Source organism: Balaenoptera acutorostrata, chromosome 14 (assembly GCF_949987535.1).
Source record: "Balaenoptera acutorostrata chromosome 14, mBalAcu1.1, whole genome shotgun sequence".
Taxonomy (NCBI): Eukaryota; Metazoa; Chordata; class Mammalia; order Artiodactyla; family Balaenopteridae; genus Balaenoptera; species Balaenoptera acutorostrata.
The window spans coordinates 8,876,677-8,896,768 of NC_080077.1; the positions used below are offsets into that span (position 1 = coordinate 8,876,677).

The following is a 20,092-nucleotide window of genomic DNA, read 5'->3' on the forward strand; positions in this document are numbered from 1 at the left end:
AATTCTCTGTAAAATGAGGTAAGCGCCTACCCTAGGGCGTCGTGATTCTCGGAAGACGTGAGCTAAGAAACAGCTTACAGCTGTGTGGTTTATAATAGAGTCAGGTTGGCTCCTTTGACATTGAACTCTGTAGTTACGACCTTACTTTTCATTAGTGATTAGCAGCTGGGCGGACACTAATCCGTGGCTGCTTTTTTACACCTGCGTGGAGAAGGAGGGGAGGGGAGGGCAGGATTGCTGGAATCCCAGAGGTTGATGACCTCTCGCCCGAGGCACTCGAGTGTGGTAGGTTAATTCAGTTTCTTGATAGATACTACCTACAGGGAATTTGGAGTTATTCTCATTAACTGTGAGCACCAATCCACACGTAGCAGAGCTTGAATCTTCCTGCTGGGGGAGCGACCACTGTCACGAGGGTGGAGTACCTGGAGCTCTGAGACGACAACCGGGAGACTGGGAGCAACCAGCGCAGGCCTCACGCACTCCTCCTCGGCAGCTTCCCGAACTCCGCAGTCCCGGGAATAGCACCAGTCCCTGACTCCTAGGAAGTGAGGAGTAACAGGAACGCCGGGCCAGCAGCCCTTGGACCTCCTTAGGAGCTGTCTCGAGTGGACTCTTGTCAGCCCTAACATTCGATGGTTTTATTATTCCTATTACTGTTACTGCCTATTACCAGGCAATAAAAGGCTGGTATATTTATTATCCTGGTATCGTACAATTATATGAATACTTGATGAGAATGTGAGTTTTTGTGTCTGTCCTGCCCATCTGTCTTGGTTGGCTGTGCTACAGACAAAATGATGGTGCACGGAATTCTTACTGCATCGCCTGGCAGTTTGTGTTCTGATTAATTCCATAGACTTTTTGCAAGATTTGTGGAGCTAGATGGCCAGTTTTCTTTGGCATTTGAAAATTTTTCCTAAGCCTAACAAGCCAGTTTCTTCACCTTCACTCAGTTTCTTCTTTAACCTCAAAAAAAGAAGACAATAGATAATGATGTGATTGTGTTTAATTTAAACTTAAGATACAGAAGAGCTTGAAAGGAAGGACTAATTTTAAAAAGTTATTATCCATTGGTGGTCAGGTTTGCCATAGCGTTATTTTATTAATAAGATATACTGTTATTCACACCTTCTCTAAAGGTCAGTAAACCTCAAGAAGTCTGGTGTTAAGCGCTCGAGCTTACACACGTACCCCTGAAATTTCTAACTTTGAGTCCAGCTTGCCTTCAGGCACATGGTGACATGTGGCTACGCTGTTGGTGGCAGCATTTTAGAGAGAGACCGATGCCTCCCTCTTGACTGACAGCAGAGTTGATGTCTTTGCCAGTACAGTCAGTATCAGGTTACTATGGACTTGACTCCATTTAATGAAAAATTGTGTTTTAAGAACCACATTTCTATTCTTGTCTTCTCTCTGTATAGTGTTTTAATATTTTGACATATTGGTTTTTAAATTTATTTATTTATTTTTGGCTGTGTTGGGTCTTCGTTTCTGTGCGAGGGCTTTCTCTAGTTGCGGCAAGTGGGGGCCACTCTTCATCGCGGTGCGCGGACCTCTCACTATCGTGGCCTCTCTTGTTGGGAGCACAGGCTCCAGACGCGCAGGCTCAGTAGTTGTGGCTCACGGGCCTAGTTGCTCCGTGGCATGTAGGATCTTCCCAGACCAGGGCTCGAACCCGTGTCCCCTGCATTGGCAGGCAGATTCTCAACCACTGCGCCACCAGGGAAGCTCCGACATATTGGTTTTTATTTTGACCTCTCCATGCTTAAAAGAATGGTGTATGTAACAGGGTGTTTTCTCAGCTGCCTTTCTTGGATAGAAAGGACACTTTAAAGTGGACACACTAAAGTATCCACTTTAGAAGTTGGACACTTCTAAAGAACTGTATGCTTATTAGAAACTATAACATGTAAACTATGGTCATTGGATTTTTAATGGCAACTGCTTTTATAGAATTTTGTTGTTTATATAAACAGTGTTACTGGGAGCAGTGTTGCACATTTAACGAAGACAAACATTCATTTTATTTAATGGATAGAAACAAACTTATCTCTACTAGCCATTACCGTGATAGCCTGTAAAGGGTTAGTGATGTGGACAGAGAAGAGCTAAAAAACAAAAAATCCACTTGCCTTTGGGGCTTTCTTACTTTGCCTTCTAAATTGGCTAAATTCACAGGTCTGCATTTCTACACTAAGCTGATTAAGGTTTGCTGAGTTAATGATAATGTTTTACAGAGGGTGGTTATTATTTGTAAATGACCACTGTGTGTCATAGCTAATGCTGTGATTTATTGAGTTGGAGTATTGTTCACGAGACTGATTTTTATCTTAAAGATAAGGAGATCAGGATCCAAAGAGAGTACAAAAATAGGCATCCCTCTGTAGAGATACAGTTTCATTAAGAAAAACCTGTCTCTGCGAGTTTAGGTCTAGTACTGAACGAAAGTCTAGTAAAGGTATTTTCACATAATGGAGTATAAATAGTAGCAGTACATACATTAGTCTTGCCAGAAGGAGTCGTGGCTGTTCGCTTGTTCAGGATCCTAGCCTAGCCTCTTTCCCTGAGAGCAGGGTCTGTGTGGGTGTGGCCTTGCTTATGAGCTGGGAGGAGCTGAAGATGGATGGGCCCATCCCAGCCTCCTGAGTCAGAATCTCTGGGCCTGGGGCCCAGGAAACTGTTGCAACAAGCTCTCCAGGTAATTCTTTTGTGTGCTCAAGTTTGAGGAGCGCTGAGGGCCTGGGGAGAGTAGCGAATGTGATGTGGCTGGCCTGGCCGTGCTTCCTGTGCACTTGCTCACAGACACCAGCCTTCATGAAGCGTGTCTGGTATTGCGGCAGTGAGCAGGGCTCTGGAGGGGTTAATGTTAATCCAAGAAAGCAAAATACAAACATAGTGTTCCGTTAAAAACATTTTTTGGGGCTTCCCTGGTGGCGCAGTGTTTGAGAATCCGCCTGCCAATGCAGGGGACACGGGTTTGATCCCTGGTCCGGGAAGATCCCACATGCAGCGGAGCAGCTAAGCCCGTGCGCCGCAACTACTGAGCCTGCGCTCTAGAGCCTGCGAGCCACGACTACTGAAGTCTGCGCGCCCAGGGCCCGTGTTCCGCAACAAGAGAAGCCACCGCAATGAGAAGCCTGTGCACCACGAAAAAGAGTAGCCTCCCACTTACCACAACTAGAGAAAGCCCGTGCACAGCAACGAAGACCCAACACAGCCAAAAATAAATAAATAAATTTATTTAAAACAAAACATCTTTTTTTGGTACTTTAATTGGGTGCTGGGCGATGGCGAGCTCAGCGCCAATTGTGAAACAAGACTCAGTTTGCTGCTCAAAATTAACAAGAGCCTGGGCTCTCCCCTCTGCCCCGTGGGAGGGCCGCTCCCCCGAGCTGGCTCCTGGTTTGTAAGGGAAGGGGCTGACTGCAGTTCCTGCGGCTGGAATTACTGCTGGCCTCAGGGGAGAGTGAGTGCGCCGGTGGAGGAGACGGTGTTTCCTGCCGTGGTCACAGCAGTTTGTTTGGCAGCTGGCCCCTTCTTCCTGAGAATGTAGCGTATTTTTACTCACAACTTAAATGAAACAGTGAACTTAAGTTGAATTTCAGTTTTAAAAAATTCATTTTCTTTCATCTTCGTTCGCCCCTAAAATTTTTTTCTTATCAATTTGAATACCAAATTGACCATAGTCTAGTTCAAATGACTTGTTTCCTAGCTGTTTCATATTTATAATCACTAAAGCAACACAGAAAATAATAAGATCCTCAACCCAAATGTCCATCAGCAATGAATGTATATATAGACAAAAGTGAGATATCCAGATAGTGGAATATTACTTAGCAGTAAAAAAGGAATGAAGTGCTGATACATGCTACAACCTCGATAAATCTTGAAAACCTGTTAAGTGACAGAAGCAAGTCACCAAAGACCACATAGTGTATGATTCTGTTTATATGAAATGTCCAAAATAGGGAAATCTGTGGAGACACAAAGTAGATTCTTGGTTTCCAGGGCTGGGGGGAAGGAGTAATGGGAGTGACTGCCAGCGGGCATGGGGTTTCTTTTTGGGGTGATGAAATGTTCTAAAATTAGATAGTGGGATTGGTTGCATAACTCCGTGAAGTTGCTAAAGACCACTCAGTTGCACATTTTAAATGGGTGAATTTTATGGGATGTAAGTTATATTTCAACAAAGCTGTTGTAAAGAGTAATGACTCAATGATGAAAATCAAAATACAATATCGTCTCAATAATTATTCAGTTAAGTGAACCAAAATAGCATCTGAAGAAGCTTTTATAATTCATTTCAGTTGTGAGAATCTTTCCTCATCATACTCCCCTGCGTTTCTTCCCCCATTTGTGGGAGAAAGTTTACCATACTGCTTCCCTGTCGGAGCCTTTCGAAGTATTTGAAAGGTCTTACCCAAATATTTGAAAGCTGTAGAAGTTGCTGAAGTGGCACCTTCAGAAGAGGGCTGGAATGTTGGAAAACAGCCTTGCCATTTTAAATGATTATGAAAGGTCAAGCTCTCAATGTAATCTTGGTGGTGCTTAGACAGTTCTACTCAGACTAATTTTTGAGTAAATGCAGGTGTGATAATACAGGGATTAATCTGTTATCACTGAATCCACTGCCTGCAATTCAAACATTCAAATGTTACTGTTTGAATTTCCCTTTCATGGTTTTCCTGATTCTTCATACATAGGAAAATCACTGCAAACTTTTATTTCCCCTGCAGTGTTCTGGCTACTACAATTACCTAAACCTGGTTAGTCTAAGAAGATGTAAAATGGCTGCTTGTCTGTAAAGTTTGTGGAAGAACTTGTCTTGAACTTTTCCCTCCTGTCTTGGTCTTTAGTATGGTGTGAATTTATTCTGTAAAAAGTGTGATTGGGGGGGCAGGTTTTCTTACATGAAGTTTAAAGTAGTTCAGGAGGAAGTAGACATTTCTCAAAGGAAAAATTGAAGAACTAGATTTATTTGCCAAAATGAGGAAAATAATGAGTGAGATAATTTGACAGCCAAAAATTCAGCAATCATACATGGGTTAGAAGTAAAATACAGTATTTTATTGTCAACTCGGTATCTTTTCTACATCTCTCAGACATTTAGAAGGCATTTTAGATACCATTTTGATAAAATTAAACCGAGAAGACTCAAAAATCATGTTCTTCCAAAGTGTATTCTGAAAAATACTGGTCCTTTGGGATATTCCATGGAAAAAAACCTGTAGGCAGAAGAATCTGGGAGACCTAGACTAAGGCACCGTCCTGGAATTTCACAATTTGCATTAATACAGCAAAGACTCTCAAAGCCTTTCAGTTAAAGAAAGAAAGAAAAAAAAAAGAAATAGAGAACCTTAACCTGTGTGACCTGAAAATACTGCCTTCCCACCCCCCATGCTTTGTCCCTCTCTCTTTAAATTCAGATAATTTTGCAGAAACTACACAGCCACTGATTTGGATGGTGTCAGAAGCCACTCCTATAATTAAGCTATAGAATGTTAGAAGATCCCTTATAGATAAAGTCATTTCTATTTTATAAAGGAGCAGGGAGTGCCTTCTTCAGACTGGGGCTAGGCCGGGAGGCGATCCTGCCCACCGCCTGCTGTCAGGCCTGTGTCCGTGATTGCCCAGCAAAGCGGGGACGGTGGATTTATTTGATTTTAATAGGGTGAATTGTTATTGAATTTATATTTTTAAAAAACAGATTGGGGTTTAACACCTTTAATTCCCTTTTTTATTGGAAAAAGAGCTGTCAGTTGCATTGGAGCAATAAAACCTGTACTATCGTGTGTCTGGTTAGAGAGTTACATCCCCGTCCTTGGAAATGTGAAAACAGGTGTGAGCTTTTCCTTTGTCCATGAAAACAGCCTCCCAGCCAGCTCGGCTCGTAATAGTGTCACGCAGTTACTGACTTTCTCATGAACCTTCCCATTCCCTCCGCACGTGCACAGCTCTAGCTCGGATTGCATCTCACCTTTGGGCCTTTGGACTTTAGACCGAGCGTTTCAGAGCTGGAAAGGACTCAGGTCATCTAACCCAGACCCTCTCTTTGCAGATCAGGGGGCTGAGGCCCCAGGGAGGAAGGCCTCCGCAGGTCACCGTGCCGTGGGGCCTCGGGGCTCCCATGCTCTCGCCCACTGTTCCGGGGATCGGTGAATCTGGCTGGTCCTCAAAATCATTTGAGTGGCTTTTAAAAAATACAGGTTCTTGGGTTGAGGCCCAGAAACTCAGGTGTTTGAGAAGCTGCTCTGAGGATTCTAATGGTTAGTCCCGAAGGACTGGGGTGTGTGGCATCAATTTGAGGGCCACCTATTTAAGTCGTAAGCGGCAGGCCGCCCCCGCCCCAGGAGGCACTGACTGGCGTTTGTGGAGGGCGTGAGCCCCGAAGGCATGCACGGTGCCCACCAGCCGGAGTGGGCTGGGAACAGAAGGTGAAAGCTATTATGGTTCATCAGCATGTTGATGGTAATTTTGAGCTGAGCTAACCCATAATGAGAATAGCAAATAGAATTTTTAAAAGAGTAGATTATTAAGCAGAAGGAGATTAGGGAGTGTTAACAATTAGGTGTTTATCATCTTCATTAACTAAGGCAAAGGTAGGTAGGTTTATGTGTTGAATCCTGATATTAAACAAGATACGCATTATATAGTTAGGTGGTCTGGTGCAAATACCTGTGAAACACCAGTCATTATATTCATGAAAAAAAAAAGTGCCTGGTGTTTTGCTTAAATTTAAGAAGTTTTACAGGCTAGTTTCATTAGTTCTTGTTTTAGAAATAAAACGAAATTCATTGCTATTTTTGTTTTTAGGCATTTGTCTCTTGCATATACTGATATTTTAGTAATAGATCAGGAACTTACCTCTCCTATTGAAATGAAAACTCCTACTAAGCTAGGCTACTATCAGAGGCAAAGAAGAAGAAAGATGTTTCTGCTAAATATGGTCAGTGTGGAAAACACACAAATACTCATTAAAAACCTCATTTTCCTCAAGGGGTTCAGACATCTTCAATACATTATCTTACTCTAAAATTCTGACCTAGTATATAGCTGTTAATGTAACTCTCATACTGAAACTTATGAATTTCCATTATAGATAGTGCAGTATGATTACGTCTGGTTCCTTTTAGGTTCTAACATTTGGGAACTCTAACTACAGCTTTGTGCCGTAGCTTCAAAAGGAGTAGCATTTGGAGGAGAGACATGAATTACTAAATTGTCATCTCCACCAACCACATGGTTCTCTGTGTGTACGTAAGGGGTTGGGGGTACATGGGCAGAATTAAACTTTTATCACCACTGCCCCCACCAAACAGAGCAGAATGTTAGAACGGGTTTCAGTATTTTGACCAGCCTGGCATAAACATTGCCCTTTCGGTGGGTAGATTTTAAATGACTAACTGCATGCTGTACACACCTGTACCGCACATTACTATGTGATTTTGCTGCCTTCAGAGAATATTGCCTTTGAGAAAAGTGTGTGATCTAGGGGGAAATACCAAGACAATAAAAATTGCAAACCATGTGCTTTTCTCCAGTCTTTGCACGTGGTTTGGGTTTGTGTGGTGATACGTTTTACCCTGGACCTCCAGCTTTCCGTGGGACCATTCTCACATTTATCATGCATAACCGCATCATCCCACTTTATTTCTGTGGCACCGCTGCAAACACGAGTGCTAGCTTTTTCCAAGTACGCATTGAGTTCACTAAAAACAATTGATTACCAAGGAAACCTAACAGGATAATAAAAAGGAGAGTTGCAATTTAGGTATGTTTCCTTAATATGCCAAAGCCTGATTTCTTCTAAAGCCCCTGGATAAGTGGACCAAAACATGAATATAAATGATCCTGTCATCTGAGTAAATGTTTCATCTTAAACTTTGATGAAAGTTTATGCTGTATTTCAGTACATTATTACAGATCTATAAAGTTTAAAAGAATCTAAATAGTCTTTCTAAACACGGACCTGCTTAACATGCTGCTGACTAAGGCCGTGTTGTGCTGTGGTCCTCAGTCAGGGTAGGAGCGTCCCCTTTATCCAGAGGGCATTTTGGGGGGTGTGTGTGTTGGGGGGTACTTTTAGAGGACTGGGGATACCTGTGTGTAGTGGGTGGGCTCAGGGGTGCTAAACGTCCTGCAGTCCTTGAGATAGTCTTGCAGAAGGAACACTCGTGCTGGCCCAGAATAGCATTTTACCCCCAACCCCATGAGAGACACGAGTAGGGTAACGACTAGTCAAGGGACACAACCCAATCCTGCAGGGCAGCTTGGCTGGAGATCATTAACATGCTGTTCATTCGAGTGTTTAGCTTTCATAAGTTCTCCCATCTCAATCTTGGTCTCAAGATTGTAGATCATGCACTGTAAATGAAATACACATATATTGATTAAAATAACCTTGATTTTGTAATTTTAGGGGGTGTCTGAAAATGAAAATTTTGGTGCCTCCCCAGATCAGAACTGGGCGTTGCTCTTTCCGACGGGGCTGGTGGGCACAGTGGAGGGAAAGGCTGTCTGCCTCCCGACACTGGTCCCAGCCGTGCCTGTGACTGCAGCCCGAAGAGCTTAGCCTGATCGCTGGCTTGCCGGCTTTGTTTGCAGCCATACACCAGGCTGCAGGATTGCCTGGGTGTTGCAGCTCAGGGAGGGAAGTCCCTGGAAAGACCAGAGCAAGTGAAGCTGGGCGGGATGTCTCACTGGACCTGCTGATGGTCATTTTTTTTTTGCTTATTTTTGGCCGCGTTGGGTCTTTGTTGCTGCACGCAGGCTTTTCTCTAGTTGCAGCTAGCGGGGGGTACTCTTCATTGTGGTGCGTGGCCTCCTCATTGCGGTGGCTTCTCTTATTGCAAAGCACAGGCTTCAGTAGTTGCAGCATGTGGGCTCAGTAGTTGTGGCTCTCAGACTCTAGAGCACAGGCTCAGTAGTTGTGGCGCATGGACTTAGTTGCTCCGTGGCATGTGAGATCTTCCCAGACCAGGGCTCGAACTCGTGTCCCCTGCATTGGCAGGCAGATTCCTTTTTTTTTTTTTTAATTTTTTTAATACCATGCATCTTCTTTTTTTTTCTTTTATTTATTTATTTTATTTTATTTTATTTTATTTATTTTTGGCTGCGTTGGGTCTTCGTTGCTGAGCGCGGGCTTTCTCTAGTTGTGGCGAGCAGGAGCTACTCTTCATTGCGGTACGCCGGCTTCTCATTGACGTGGCTTCTCTTGTTGCAGAGCTAGGTGCGTGGGCTTCAGTAGTTGTGGCGTGCAGGCTCAGTAGTTGTGGCCCGTGGGCTCTAGAGCGCAGGCTCAGTAGTTGTGGCACACAGGCTTTGCTGCTCCGGGGCATGTGGGATCTTCCCGGACCAGGGCTCGAACCCATGTCCCCTGCATTGGCAGGCGGATTCCCAACCACTGCGCCACCAGGGAAGCCCAACAGGCAGGCGGATTCTTAACCACTGCGCCACCAGGGAAGCCCTGATGGTCATTTTAAGTGCCTGTGATGGGAGGTGCAGTTTTTGCGGGTTGCACAGACCTTCCCAATACACTTAATTTTTAAGAAAGTTCACTTTCTACATACTACTGGCTTGTTACATCTAATCTCAGTAAAAGTATTCATTTTGCAGGTTCTTTGCTTTTTCAAAGAGTTGTGTGAACTTTGAGTCAAATATGAACCAGCTCAGAACCTTAAAATAGTTTTTTTCTAAATTCCTGTTAATGAGTTTGCAAAATGGTTAAAAATAGTGTGACGATCACTTTTTTATGTTAATTATTAGCATTGGTTTCCGGAGGTGACATTTTTTTCTTGGTCCTCAAATTTAGAGGTGATTGAGATGTAGGAGTTAGAGTCTGAAATCTCCTACGCGTGAACCTGTGGTCTCTTATATGCATCTTAACCAGGGTAGTGGCATTCGGTACACATTGTTTGGGGGTTCAGTTTCTGAATCAGTAGGTTACAGAGAAAGAAAAGCGTATCTGAGGCCCGGCATTTGTCAGCCCCGCATCCCTCCACTTCAGTTTCGAATGTGACATTCATTGTGGGCTTATGAGTGTAATTTAATTTGGAGCTGCGTTTGTTACAGAATATTTGACTTTGGGGCTGCTTTTCACATCTCATATGTGCCCTTGGAACCATAATTAAGAGAGAGAGACTTGCTTTGTAACAGCCATTTTGTGATTTCTTTAAATTATTGCTGGCAGAAAAAGGAAGAAACTTAGGTTTTTATATTTTAATAAACTTGAAGAATCTAAAATGTGTGTAGTCTTGCTTCTCAGTAAACTTCAGTTCTTTAATTTGTAGACTTGTGATTGAGAGGAAACGTTTATTAAAATCTGGAGAATTATGCCTCACTTCTCTATATGTTATATCAGTCAGAGAACCTTTAAGACAGACTGTATATATGTAAAAGTATCTCTCAATCATCACAGTCTTGAGTGTTAGGGGAAAAATGATTTGTAAAGACTAATTTTTGTTCAAGTTAGACAGAGTCTAAGTATCCAGCCAAGGCATGACACACATTCGGAACTCACCACTTTTTAGTTTTTATTATCAGGAAGCTAAATAATACATTTAGAGGACTTCCCTGGTGGTCCAGTGGTTAAGAATCTGCCTTCCAATGTAGGGGACGCGGGTTCAATCCCTGGTTGGGGAACTAAGATCCCACATGCTGCGGGGCAACTAAGCCCACGCGCCGCAACTACTGAGCACACGAGCCACAACTAGAGAGAGAAACCTGCACACTGCAACAGAAGATCCTGCATGCTGCAAGGAAGATCCTGCGTGCCGCAACTAAGACCCGACGCAGCCAAAATTAAATAAATAAATAAATATATATATATATATTTTTTTTTTTTTAAATAAATTTATTTATTTATTATTTTTGGCTGCGTTGGGTCTTCGTTTCTGTGCGAGGGCTTTCTCCAGTTGCGGCGAGCAGGGGCCACTCTTCATCGCGGTGCACGGACCTCTCACTGTCAGGGCCTCTCCCATTGCGGAGCACAGGCTCTAGACGCGCAGGCTCAGTAGTTGTGGTGCACGGGCTTAGTTGCTCTGCAGCATGTGGGATCGTCCCAGACCAGGGCTCGAACCCATGTCCCCTGCATTGGCAGGCAGATTCTCAACCACTGCGCCACCAGGGAAGCCCCATAAATGAATATTTTTTTAAAAATAATAAATACAGTCAATCTGTGTCCTCGTTACATTTCCGTCTGTGTTAGGAAGAATTTGGAATATATGTCTATCCAGCTATTTATATATTTCACGTGAAAAATGGTGAGAAGCAAGCATTTCTTAATGTTAAGCATTATAGTTGCTGTGTTATTTTCCTTTGGGACCATGATATAAGGTAGCTAGATTTGCATGTTTTTCATATGCTAGTAAATTCTGGGTTTTTTCAAGCAATAAATTTGAAAATGACCTTGAAATAAATGTCTTTAAACCACCAACTATATGGCAATATTAGAGACATTTTTTCAGGCCTTGCCATCATTACCACCTTGTGACCTTACTATCCTAGTAATGCTTCCATGTTTCCACTGTCTTCATAATTACCTTTTCAAATTACTACCTAGTATTCTATCCTCTTCGATGTGTCTGTGATCATTTAGCCATTTCTGTCTTCACTGTCGAGGTGGTTTCTAAAGTTGCTGGCAGCATTCTGGTGTACAGACCCTCCCTCTCCTCTCCTTTCAGTTACCGACTTGGTGTGGATGCCCGGAGGCGGCTTCACTTAGCTGTCGTAGGGTCAAAATGTGAGATGGTGTATGGAAAATATGTTGACAGTTATCAAAGCATTTTGCAGAAGAACAGCTTAGACCTAAGCGTGAATGTGCTTTATTAGAGCCATGAGGGCACACATTTGAATCCAGACTGCACGTGTAGGCACAGAGCTGGGGGGGGGGCGTGTGTGTTTTGGGGTTGGGGGTGTGTGGCAGGTGTGCGTGTGTGTCTCTGTGTGGTGACAGGCATGAGAATGGGTGCGGAGGAAGGACATACTCTCACCACGTTGCTCAGGATCGTTGAGTTTAGGTGGGAGCCGCGGAGATGATTAAAAACACCCAGTTAAGTGTAATGTGTTCCATTCTGTTTTCTAGATCAATGTCCGAGTTACCACCATGGATGCGGAGCTGGAGTTCGCCATCCAGCCAAATACAACAGGAAAACAGCTTTTCGATCAGGTTGGTTTCTGTGAACTTAGAGAGAGGGGGTTCCCAGGTAGAAGAAAGTGTTTGCAGCATCGGAATCACTTTGTTTGCCGAGCATACTTATTGCCTTGGTTGGCTGCTAGCTTCTCGCTGTGGATGGAGTAGGCCAGTTTCTTCCCTCCTGCCGGCGGGATTCAGCTGTCGTACACGCCGTCCCCGGGGCGGCCCCTGTTCGCGGTCCCGAGAAGAAGGGGCGCCGCGCACTCCTCGTGAGCCACCTCTCCCGCTGGGGTCTCCACGGTCCCCCTGGCCGCTTCCTGCCGTCTGGTTCGCGGCCGGGGTGCCGTGCAGGACAGCGAGGGGCCGGGCGGCCTGTCCCCAGCACTCCCTACAGCCGCAGCGTCCTGAGCCCCTCGGAGGTCAGCACACACCCTTCCCTCCGGCCAGGTAACAGCCAGCCGCGCTCCTGCCCCTCTCTTCCTGAAAGCGGAAGGTGAACGCAGAGTTTTAATAAGCGCGGTGAACCACCTGAACCACCATGAGGGCCGTGATAACTCTTCCATGAAACAGTTCCGAGCTTTAGACAGAACGAGAGCTACCTTTCTGGGCTTTGTAAATTCTGCTCCGGGACTGAGGACCCAGTAGGGCGCCGGGGCAGGGTGTGCGTTCACAGCCACCTGCACCGTCGGCAGCCTTCCCGAGAGGCCCCGCCGGTGGGCCAAGCCATGCTCTGCATCCCAGCACCAAACTGGAAAGTGGAGCGGAGTCCTGGCAAATGTAGAAGCTATAGGTGACTCGCCGTGGGCCTGATGGGATCTCCCTTTCATCCCCGAAGTCAGCACCCAGCAGGTTCATTTCCCCAAGCCAGTGAGCAGGGCCTTGGTGCTCACACCTCCAGGGCAGGGTTCGAAAGCAGCCTCCGCTCTCCCTGTGCTGTTATTTTGAGGCCATTCCCTGGCCGTGCCTCACCCGATAGATAACATAACGATAAAGACGTTTACTGCCTGGGGTGGGGCTGGACTTGGGGCGGAAATCTAAGGGTTTCTCCTGAAAGAAAATCCTGGGCACCGTGTGGGGCAGTGGTCAGAGCACGGACGGGGAGGAAGCCGGGCGCTTGGGTCAGCTCTGCTTGCAGCTGGTGCGTCCCTCAGTCCCCAGAGTTAGTGTTTGGAGATTTTTCAGTATTGTGTGTTCCTATTGTGAAATACTGTGTAATCTGAGGACTTGAGGCTGGAGCGGACCCATGGAACCGGACCCATGGAACCGCTCGTGGGTCAGCGGAACATGACTCAGTCTGTGTTAGAACTGCGGACGCAGAGGCCTGGCAGGAAAGGCCGTCTCCACAGCCTTGACCCCAGTTGCACCTCGCTCTTTGAAGATCCGTTTGTTTATCCCTCCGAGGTGGTACGTGAGGCGGGGAGGCTCAGGCCTCGTCGGCACAGGTGGGCCGGGCGCCCCCTCCGCCCCCCGCCGCGCCGGGCATGTTTCCTCCTGAACGAACATCCAGGAGGGGCTGCGGGCGGCACGGGGCTCTGTGTCCTTTCCCTGCTGCGCCATCGGATGCGTGTCTAGGTCTCGGAAGCTCATTCATGGGCACCTGCCAGTCGCCACAATGTGGTCCTTAACTGGAATCGGTTGAAGGAGACTTGGAAGGTAGTCAGTCTGTCCGCTTCTCTCCCACCCCCTCTGTCGCTTAAGTCTCCTCAGCAGTAACTGTCCCCCAGCCCCTGCCCCGGTGCTGTTGCTGCGTCTGTGACCAGATTCTAGTCCAGGGCTCCGAGGTGACGGAGGCCCTCAGAGACCATCGCGGAGGCCGGGCAGGTTCCTGGCGGGGCCATGGTGCTTTCCCACTATGGCAGGCGCCGACGTGCTGAGAAAGGAGTTCCTGCCACGTGACTCTCTGCTCACTGTTTTCATCACCAGCAAGTATCAATGGTATTTTCCAGCTGTCGCTTGAGACTGAGTTAAGTAGACACATCCCTGCCTTTTCCTTTCCCAAAACCTGCCATTTAAAACACCACAGAGGGACTTTCCTGGTGGTGCAGTGGTTAAGAATCCACCTGCCAATGCAGGGGACACAAGTTCAAGCCCTGGTCAGGGAAGATCCCACATGCCGCGGAGCAGCTAAGCCCGTGCGCCACAACTACTGAGCCTGCGCTCTAGAGCCCGCAAGCCACAACTACGGAGCCTGAGTGCCACAAGTACTGAAGTCCGCACGCCTAGAGCCCGTGCTCCACAACAAGAGAAGCCCACGCACCGCAACGAAGAGTAGCCCCCGCTCGCCGCAACTAGAGAAAGCCCACGCGCAGCAACGAAGACCCAACGCAGCCAAAAATTAAAATAAATAAATAAAATTTAAAAATAAAAATAAAACACCACAGAGGCAGAGAGAAAGGAATGGACTCCACATCCGTTCAGAGTTGGCTTGCGTGCTGTGTATCAGCTTTAGGTTAAGGTAGGGACATTGGAGAGAACAGTGATTGTGTTTTTCTAGGAATGCTGGGTTTCCCTCACAGAGAGGACTGACAGGTCAGTTTTTAGAATGGACTGCGGAAAGGAAGGTTGTTTACTTCTGTTGTGTTGTTTTGGGGGAGCCGTAGGGAGAGAAGTAGGGCTCTGAAACACGCTGAGGACAGTTGTCCTGGAAGTAGACGGAAGAGTCATACGTAAAGATGGGTGGCAGATCAGGGCACCCAGGGACAGGCTTCCACCGCGAGAGTGAGGGACCCGGGTCAGGTCCATGGCTGCAGAGTCTGATCGGCTCCGTGAAGGGGGACTGGCCACGTCGGAGCAGATGGAGAAGAGGAATCTGAAGATCAGCGAGGGTCTGACAGGCACGGGGCAGGGAAGTCAGGTGGTCAGGAAGTGGCTTCATGCTGGTCAGACCCAGGCTCAGGCTGCAGTTGGGCGGATGGGGTGGGAGGACTAGACGGGAGAGGTAGAATGGCTCCTGCATGGGGGGCTTTCTTGTGGGGCTGTGGACGGCCCGCAGGGGAAGGCGAGGCAGGGTTCGTACCAGAATGTTGAGATGGAGGTTTAGGAAACTAGCAGGATTGGGTGTAGAAAACCTGGTCTTTCCATCAGCTTCCTCTATACTTGGCCACCACGAAAAGCAGACCTGGGGCTTCACCAGACTTGCGGGGAGAGCGCTGGTAAGAGTCAAAACCGCCCTCCTGTCGCTTCATGATGAGGAGTCTCGGGTCTAGTCCCTCCTCCCCTTTTTTGGGTGAGTGAAGGGAGTGGATGAGCAGGTCATTCCCTGGCGTAGTAAACGGAGACCCGGGAGCTCCCGCAAGCATCCGGCCCCCCAGCCGAGGCCGATGCGCCGAGGCCGAGGCAGAGACCGGCTCAGGGCACACTTTGTTTGGTGTTTCAGATTTTATTGTCAGTAAGTGCTCCAGATACCTGATTTTCATTTCTAGTGTGTACAGCCCTCTTTCCCTTTAAGTATGATAGAAGCCATATATGTGAAGAATAGTAACCTTTCTTTAAAGGCTTAACATTATATGTCATGGAATTTAAAACCGTGCGGCAAAGTTTTGACAATATTCAGCAAGTGTCCACGGCAAGTTGCTTTTTGACTTCAAGACACAAGAGTAACCATCGTGGGGCTGTCAATGTAACGGACCACAGGAGACTTTTTTCCTAGTACTGGAGAGAATTTTAAAAATGTGAAACTCTCACTATGACCTAGGGCTGAATTCACCTTCCTGTGTCAGAGTTTCACGTTTCTGGAGGTTGAAAGAGTGCTCGTCACCCCTTGGCATGTGTGAAGCTGGGCACCCCCTCCTCCCTGGAAGCTTGTTGCCCGCTGCCTTCTGTGCCTTTCCGGGACTGCTATTGCCCTGATCCCCAGGGGCCTGGGCCGGCTGCCGAGGAGCAGAGACGGACAGCCAGGGGAGGCTCTGCTTCACGTTGGTGTCTTTCAACCCCTTTTTCATGTGGGCTCCCCGACAGGTACAGTCACACCTGTGACACACACACACTTTTACCGGTGTACCTGGGTTATGGCCCAGTCCCTGTGGCCCACCCAGCTGTCTTTAGTCAGAAATGCATAATGGAGGACAGAGGAGTAGGGGTGACATTTTATAAGATTTAAAGTTAACCCTAAATCTGCTCAAATTTATATTAAAAGTAAATGGTTTCAGGGACTTCCCTGGAGGTCCAGTGGTTAGGTCTTGGTGCTTTCACTGCAGGGGGCCCGGGTTCGATCCCTGGTCGGGGAACTAAGATCCCACAAGCCGCGCAGTGCGGCCAAGAAAAAAGTAAATGGTTCACGTCTGTTAGTGACAGACAGTGTGGCGGAGGCCTGCCCGGGGTGTCTGAGCTGGCACCTCGCGCTCCTGGCAGCTCTGCTGCACCATGTGACGGTGGCGGCCCAGGGCCACTGCCATCCAGAGAGTTCCTCATGACTGTTTCGCCCCCCCCCCCCCGTCTCTTTCACACAGGTGGTTAAGACTATCGGCCTTCGGGAAGTGTGGTACTTTGGCCTCCAGTATGTGGATAATAAAGGATTTCCTACCTGGTTGAAACTTGATAAAAAGGTAAGTCGACATTAACTATTTACAGGCTATTAATTGGGTTTGGTCTGCTCTGTTGACATTGAAACTCTGTCTTTTGTTTTGTGTTCCTTTCTATTTGTGTAAAAGTTTTTAAAGACAGAGAGGTTGCAGGTTTCCAGTAAATGGGGATAGTTGCTGGAAATTAGATCCTGGTATTTCTCCTTACTGCTCTCTTATTGGAGTGTATGATGCTTAATTGCTTAGCTTTTAGTTGACCTTAGCTTTTGTTTTGTTTTTTGCCAATGAGATTGTTAATCTTATAAACCATGAATCATCCACTGTTTTGTAAGAATCTGTTATTGCTCTGTTTGAACCTGTGATACGAGTTTCAACTCCAAAGACTGGATAATTCCATTAACAATTACAAAGAAAAGCAGTAAGCTGAATGTGTCTTCTCCAGACAGTTTCTCTCTTTTCTCCAACTCCTGCTTTCCTCCCATATCACTGGACCCGTCAGGAGGGTGATTGGAGGCGTGGAAGGGGGTGGGGGCAGCGTGAGGAATTACTGAGAGTGAGTTCATGGTCCAGGGCTGGCCCGGCCGTGTGGACAGAGGCCAGATTTGCGGGTCACTCAGGCAGTCCCCCGGAGTTGATCGCATCGCCCCCAGAAAACCAAGCCTGGGGCTGGCGGCCTGGCGGGTCACTAACGGGCTGGGGCTAGTGTGAGGGTGTAACCGGACTCTCACTGGCCTTCCGTCTTCCATGCTAAAAAGGTGACTTTCAGAATAAACATGATCTTCTGAAAACGGGCCTGAAGGACCCTTCTGAGTCAGTGGTTAAAACCTGTGTTGGGAAGGCAGGTCTCTGTCTTTAGCACTTGCAGTGAGGGTTTGGCCTCTGCCGCCCAGGTGTCCGCCCAGGAGGTCAGAAAGGAGAACCCTCTGCAGTTCAAGTTCCGGGCCAAGTTCTACCCCGAAGACGTGTCCGAGGAGCTCATCCAGGACATCACACAGAAGCTTTTCTTCCTGCAAGTCAAGGAGGGGATTCTCAGCGATGAGATTTACTGCCCGCCCGAGACGGCGGTGCTCCTGGGCTCCTACGCTGTGCAGGCCAAGTTCGGGGACTTCAGCAAGGAGCTGCACAAGTCCGGGTACCTCAGCTCCGAGCGGCTGATCCCCCAAAGGTGAGCCGCGGGGGCTGGGCCCGCGTGCGAGCGTCGTGTCAGGAGGGTCGGGAGGCAGAAGGGCTTCGTGGAGGGCGAGTGTTCCTGGAGGCCGGGGACTGTGTCTGCAGTCACGGGCCGGCCTTCCACAGGCCCTGCCACCCCCCGGTGGACCCCGGAGTGGCGTCTGCGACAGAGGGACTCAGCAGGGGAGGGGGCCCTCCTCACAGGAGCCGCAGATGCCAGAGCGGAACCTGCTTAGCTCTCCCTGGTGTATGGTAAACCGGCCCCCGTTCAATCTGTTTTTATTTACTAGCGGTCACATAACTTACTGCTTTTGGAAGGAGAGCCCACTTAAAATAAAACACCGTTTAAAAGTGTTTCTAGCAAGACTGGGTGTGTCTCATTCCAGGTTCTAAATCGTCCAGGCTGTTAATTGTCATAAATAGCAATGCCGCATCTTAGGAAGCAGATGGTTTTATTTGAAAGAAAAGTCAAGGTCTGTGTGCGTGCGCTCAGTGGCCGGTCGCTCGCCTCTCCCAGCCCTGTGGGGTGACGGCTCTGCGCCCTCTTCCCTTGCAATCCAGAGTCATGGACCAGCACAAGCTCACCAGGGACCAGTGGGAGGACCGGATCCAGGTGTGGCACGCCGAGCACCGCGGGATGCTCAAGTGAGTGCTGGGCTGGGAGCCGGTCTTCTTTGCAGGGGACTCGGGTCCTTCAGGTGCCTCGCTCGGAGCCGCGCCTAGAAGGGCAGGGAAGGTAAGGAGCTGCCGGTGAGTTCTTCCTAAACGAAGCCAGGTGTTCCTCCCCACCGCCACCAGGGCCAGAAGCGGTTTAGTTTACACCTTCAGTCCCTCAAGCCTTCGCCCCTCCTCGTTTCAGAGGAAAGAAAAGCTTGTGTCTGAAACTCTTCAGTTTAGTCAAGGGGGCCGGAGCATTGCTCACAGCCCACCGGGCATTTTCTTTTCCCGGTCACAGAGGTGCCGATTCGTTCATCGTCCGTAAGGTGGTTGCCTTCAAAAGGTTGTAAATGTAAAAAAAAAAAAAAAAAGTTCCCAAGTGAGAAACACTTGCTAATAAAGAAGCACCAGCGAGGCGTGGAGAGGGTCGGAGTGGGACGCGTGGCTGGTGAGAGCGGAGCGACCGGATGCTCTGCCCTAGAACCCTCCCCGCGGGCACTGGCAGCAGTTCTCGGCATGATGCCCCAGCCTCAGAAGTTCATGTGCAGTTTGGGCCTCAGAGGCTTTGTGTCCTTAGAGTTTCCTTCCTGACCCGAGCATCTTCTGTGGAGGGAAACAACTCAAAGCCCAAGTAGTGGCCCCAGGTGAGGCAGACGGTGGGCTCCCTGAAGCACCGTGTGGGCCACAGAGAGAGAGAGAGAGGGGGAGAGGGAGAGAGAGACAGAGAGACAGAGACAGACAGAGAGACAGAGAGAGAGAGAGAGAGAGGGAGAGAGAGAGAGAGGTCGTGCCCAGCGATAAAATTTCCAAGGGACGTCCTGTGTGTCCAGAAGGAGCAGCACGAGCCGGGTCGGGTCCTTCCTGACGCGTGAAGCACGCCCGTGGTCAGTGTCCAGGATGGCTGGGCGCCCACGTGGGGCACAGGCCGGCAGAGGGACAGTGACGGAGACACCTGGCTGTCAGCCCGTCCTCCGTGATGGCACTACGTTTCAGATCCTGGTGGCCGTGTAACTGTCGAGCGCGGGGCGCACGCTAACGGTGAGGCAATGTTTCTTCTCTCCACCCAGAGACAATGCTATGTTGGAGTATCTGAAGATTGCCCAGGACCTGGAAATGTATGGGATCAACTATTTTGAGATAAAAAATAAGAAAGGAACAGACCTTTGGCTTGGAGTGGATGCCCTTGGACTAAATATTTATGAGAAAGATGATAAGTGAGTTGAACTTTATATTATCTTTAATTGGTGGGGTTATCAGGCCTGGAAACCATGGAGAAAATGGCAAATGTGCATACAGGTTCCTTTCAAAGTATTTATCTAGCAACTTACTGGCCCAGCGTCTGACGCTTAAGAGCTTTGCGACTGTGACGTAGCCATGTCGGAGGTTGGTTCAGAGGTGTGCGTTATTTCTCTCCTGTCATTTCTCTCTTAGCCTGTTTATTAGCACGTGTAGCACGTGCCGAGGGGCCCAGCAGGGGGACCACACCGGTCCATGACCTCATGGACTTTGGAGCGTGTGAAAGAAGGCAGAACAAGAGCTGCAGGAAGCCATCTCCCGCCCCTTCCTCTGAGGCCGCCCCAGCTGCCTTGTAGGTACCAGCACGCCCATA

The 20,092-nt window shown here is 48.0% G+C and overlaps 1 protein-coding gene across 1 annotated transcript in view; it reads left to right on the top strand.

Annotated features, from left to right (window-relative positions):
- EZR (ezrin) overlaps window positions 1–20,092 on the top strand; it is a 49,589-nt gene that overhangs the window by 13,640 nt on the left and 15,857 nt on the right. The window contains exons 3-7 of the mRNA XM_057527588.1: window positions 12,086–12,169; window positions 16,585–16,680; window positions 17,547–17,821; window positions 18,388–18,471; window positions 19,551–19,697. Coding sequence (XP_057383571.1) covers window positions 12,086–12,169; window positions 16,585–16,680; window positions 17,547–17,821; window positions 18,388–18,471; window positions 19,551–19,697 — 686 coding nt within the window. The remainder of the gene's footprint in view (window positions 1–12,085; window positions 12,170–16,584; window positions 16,681–17,546; window positions 17,822–18,387; window positions 18,472–19,550; window positions 19,698–20,092) is intronic.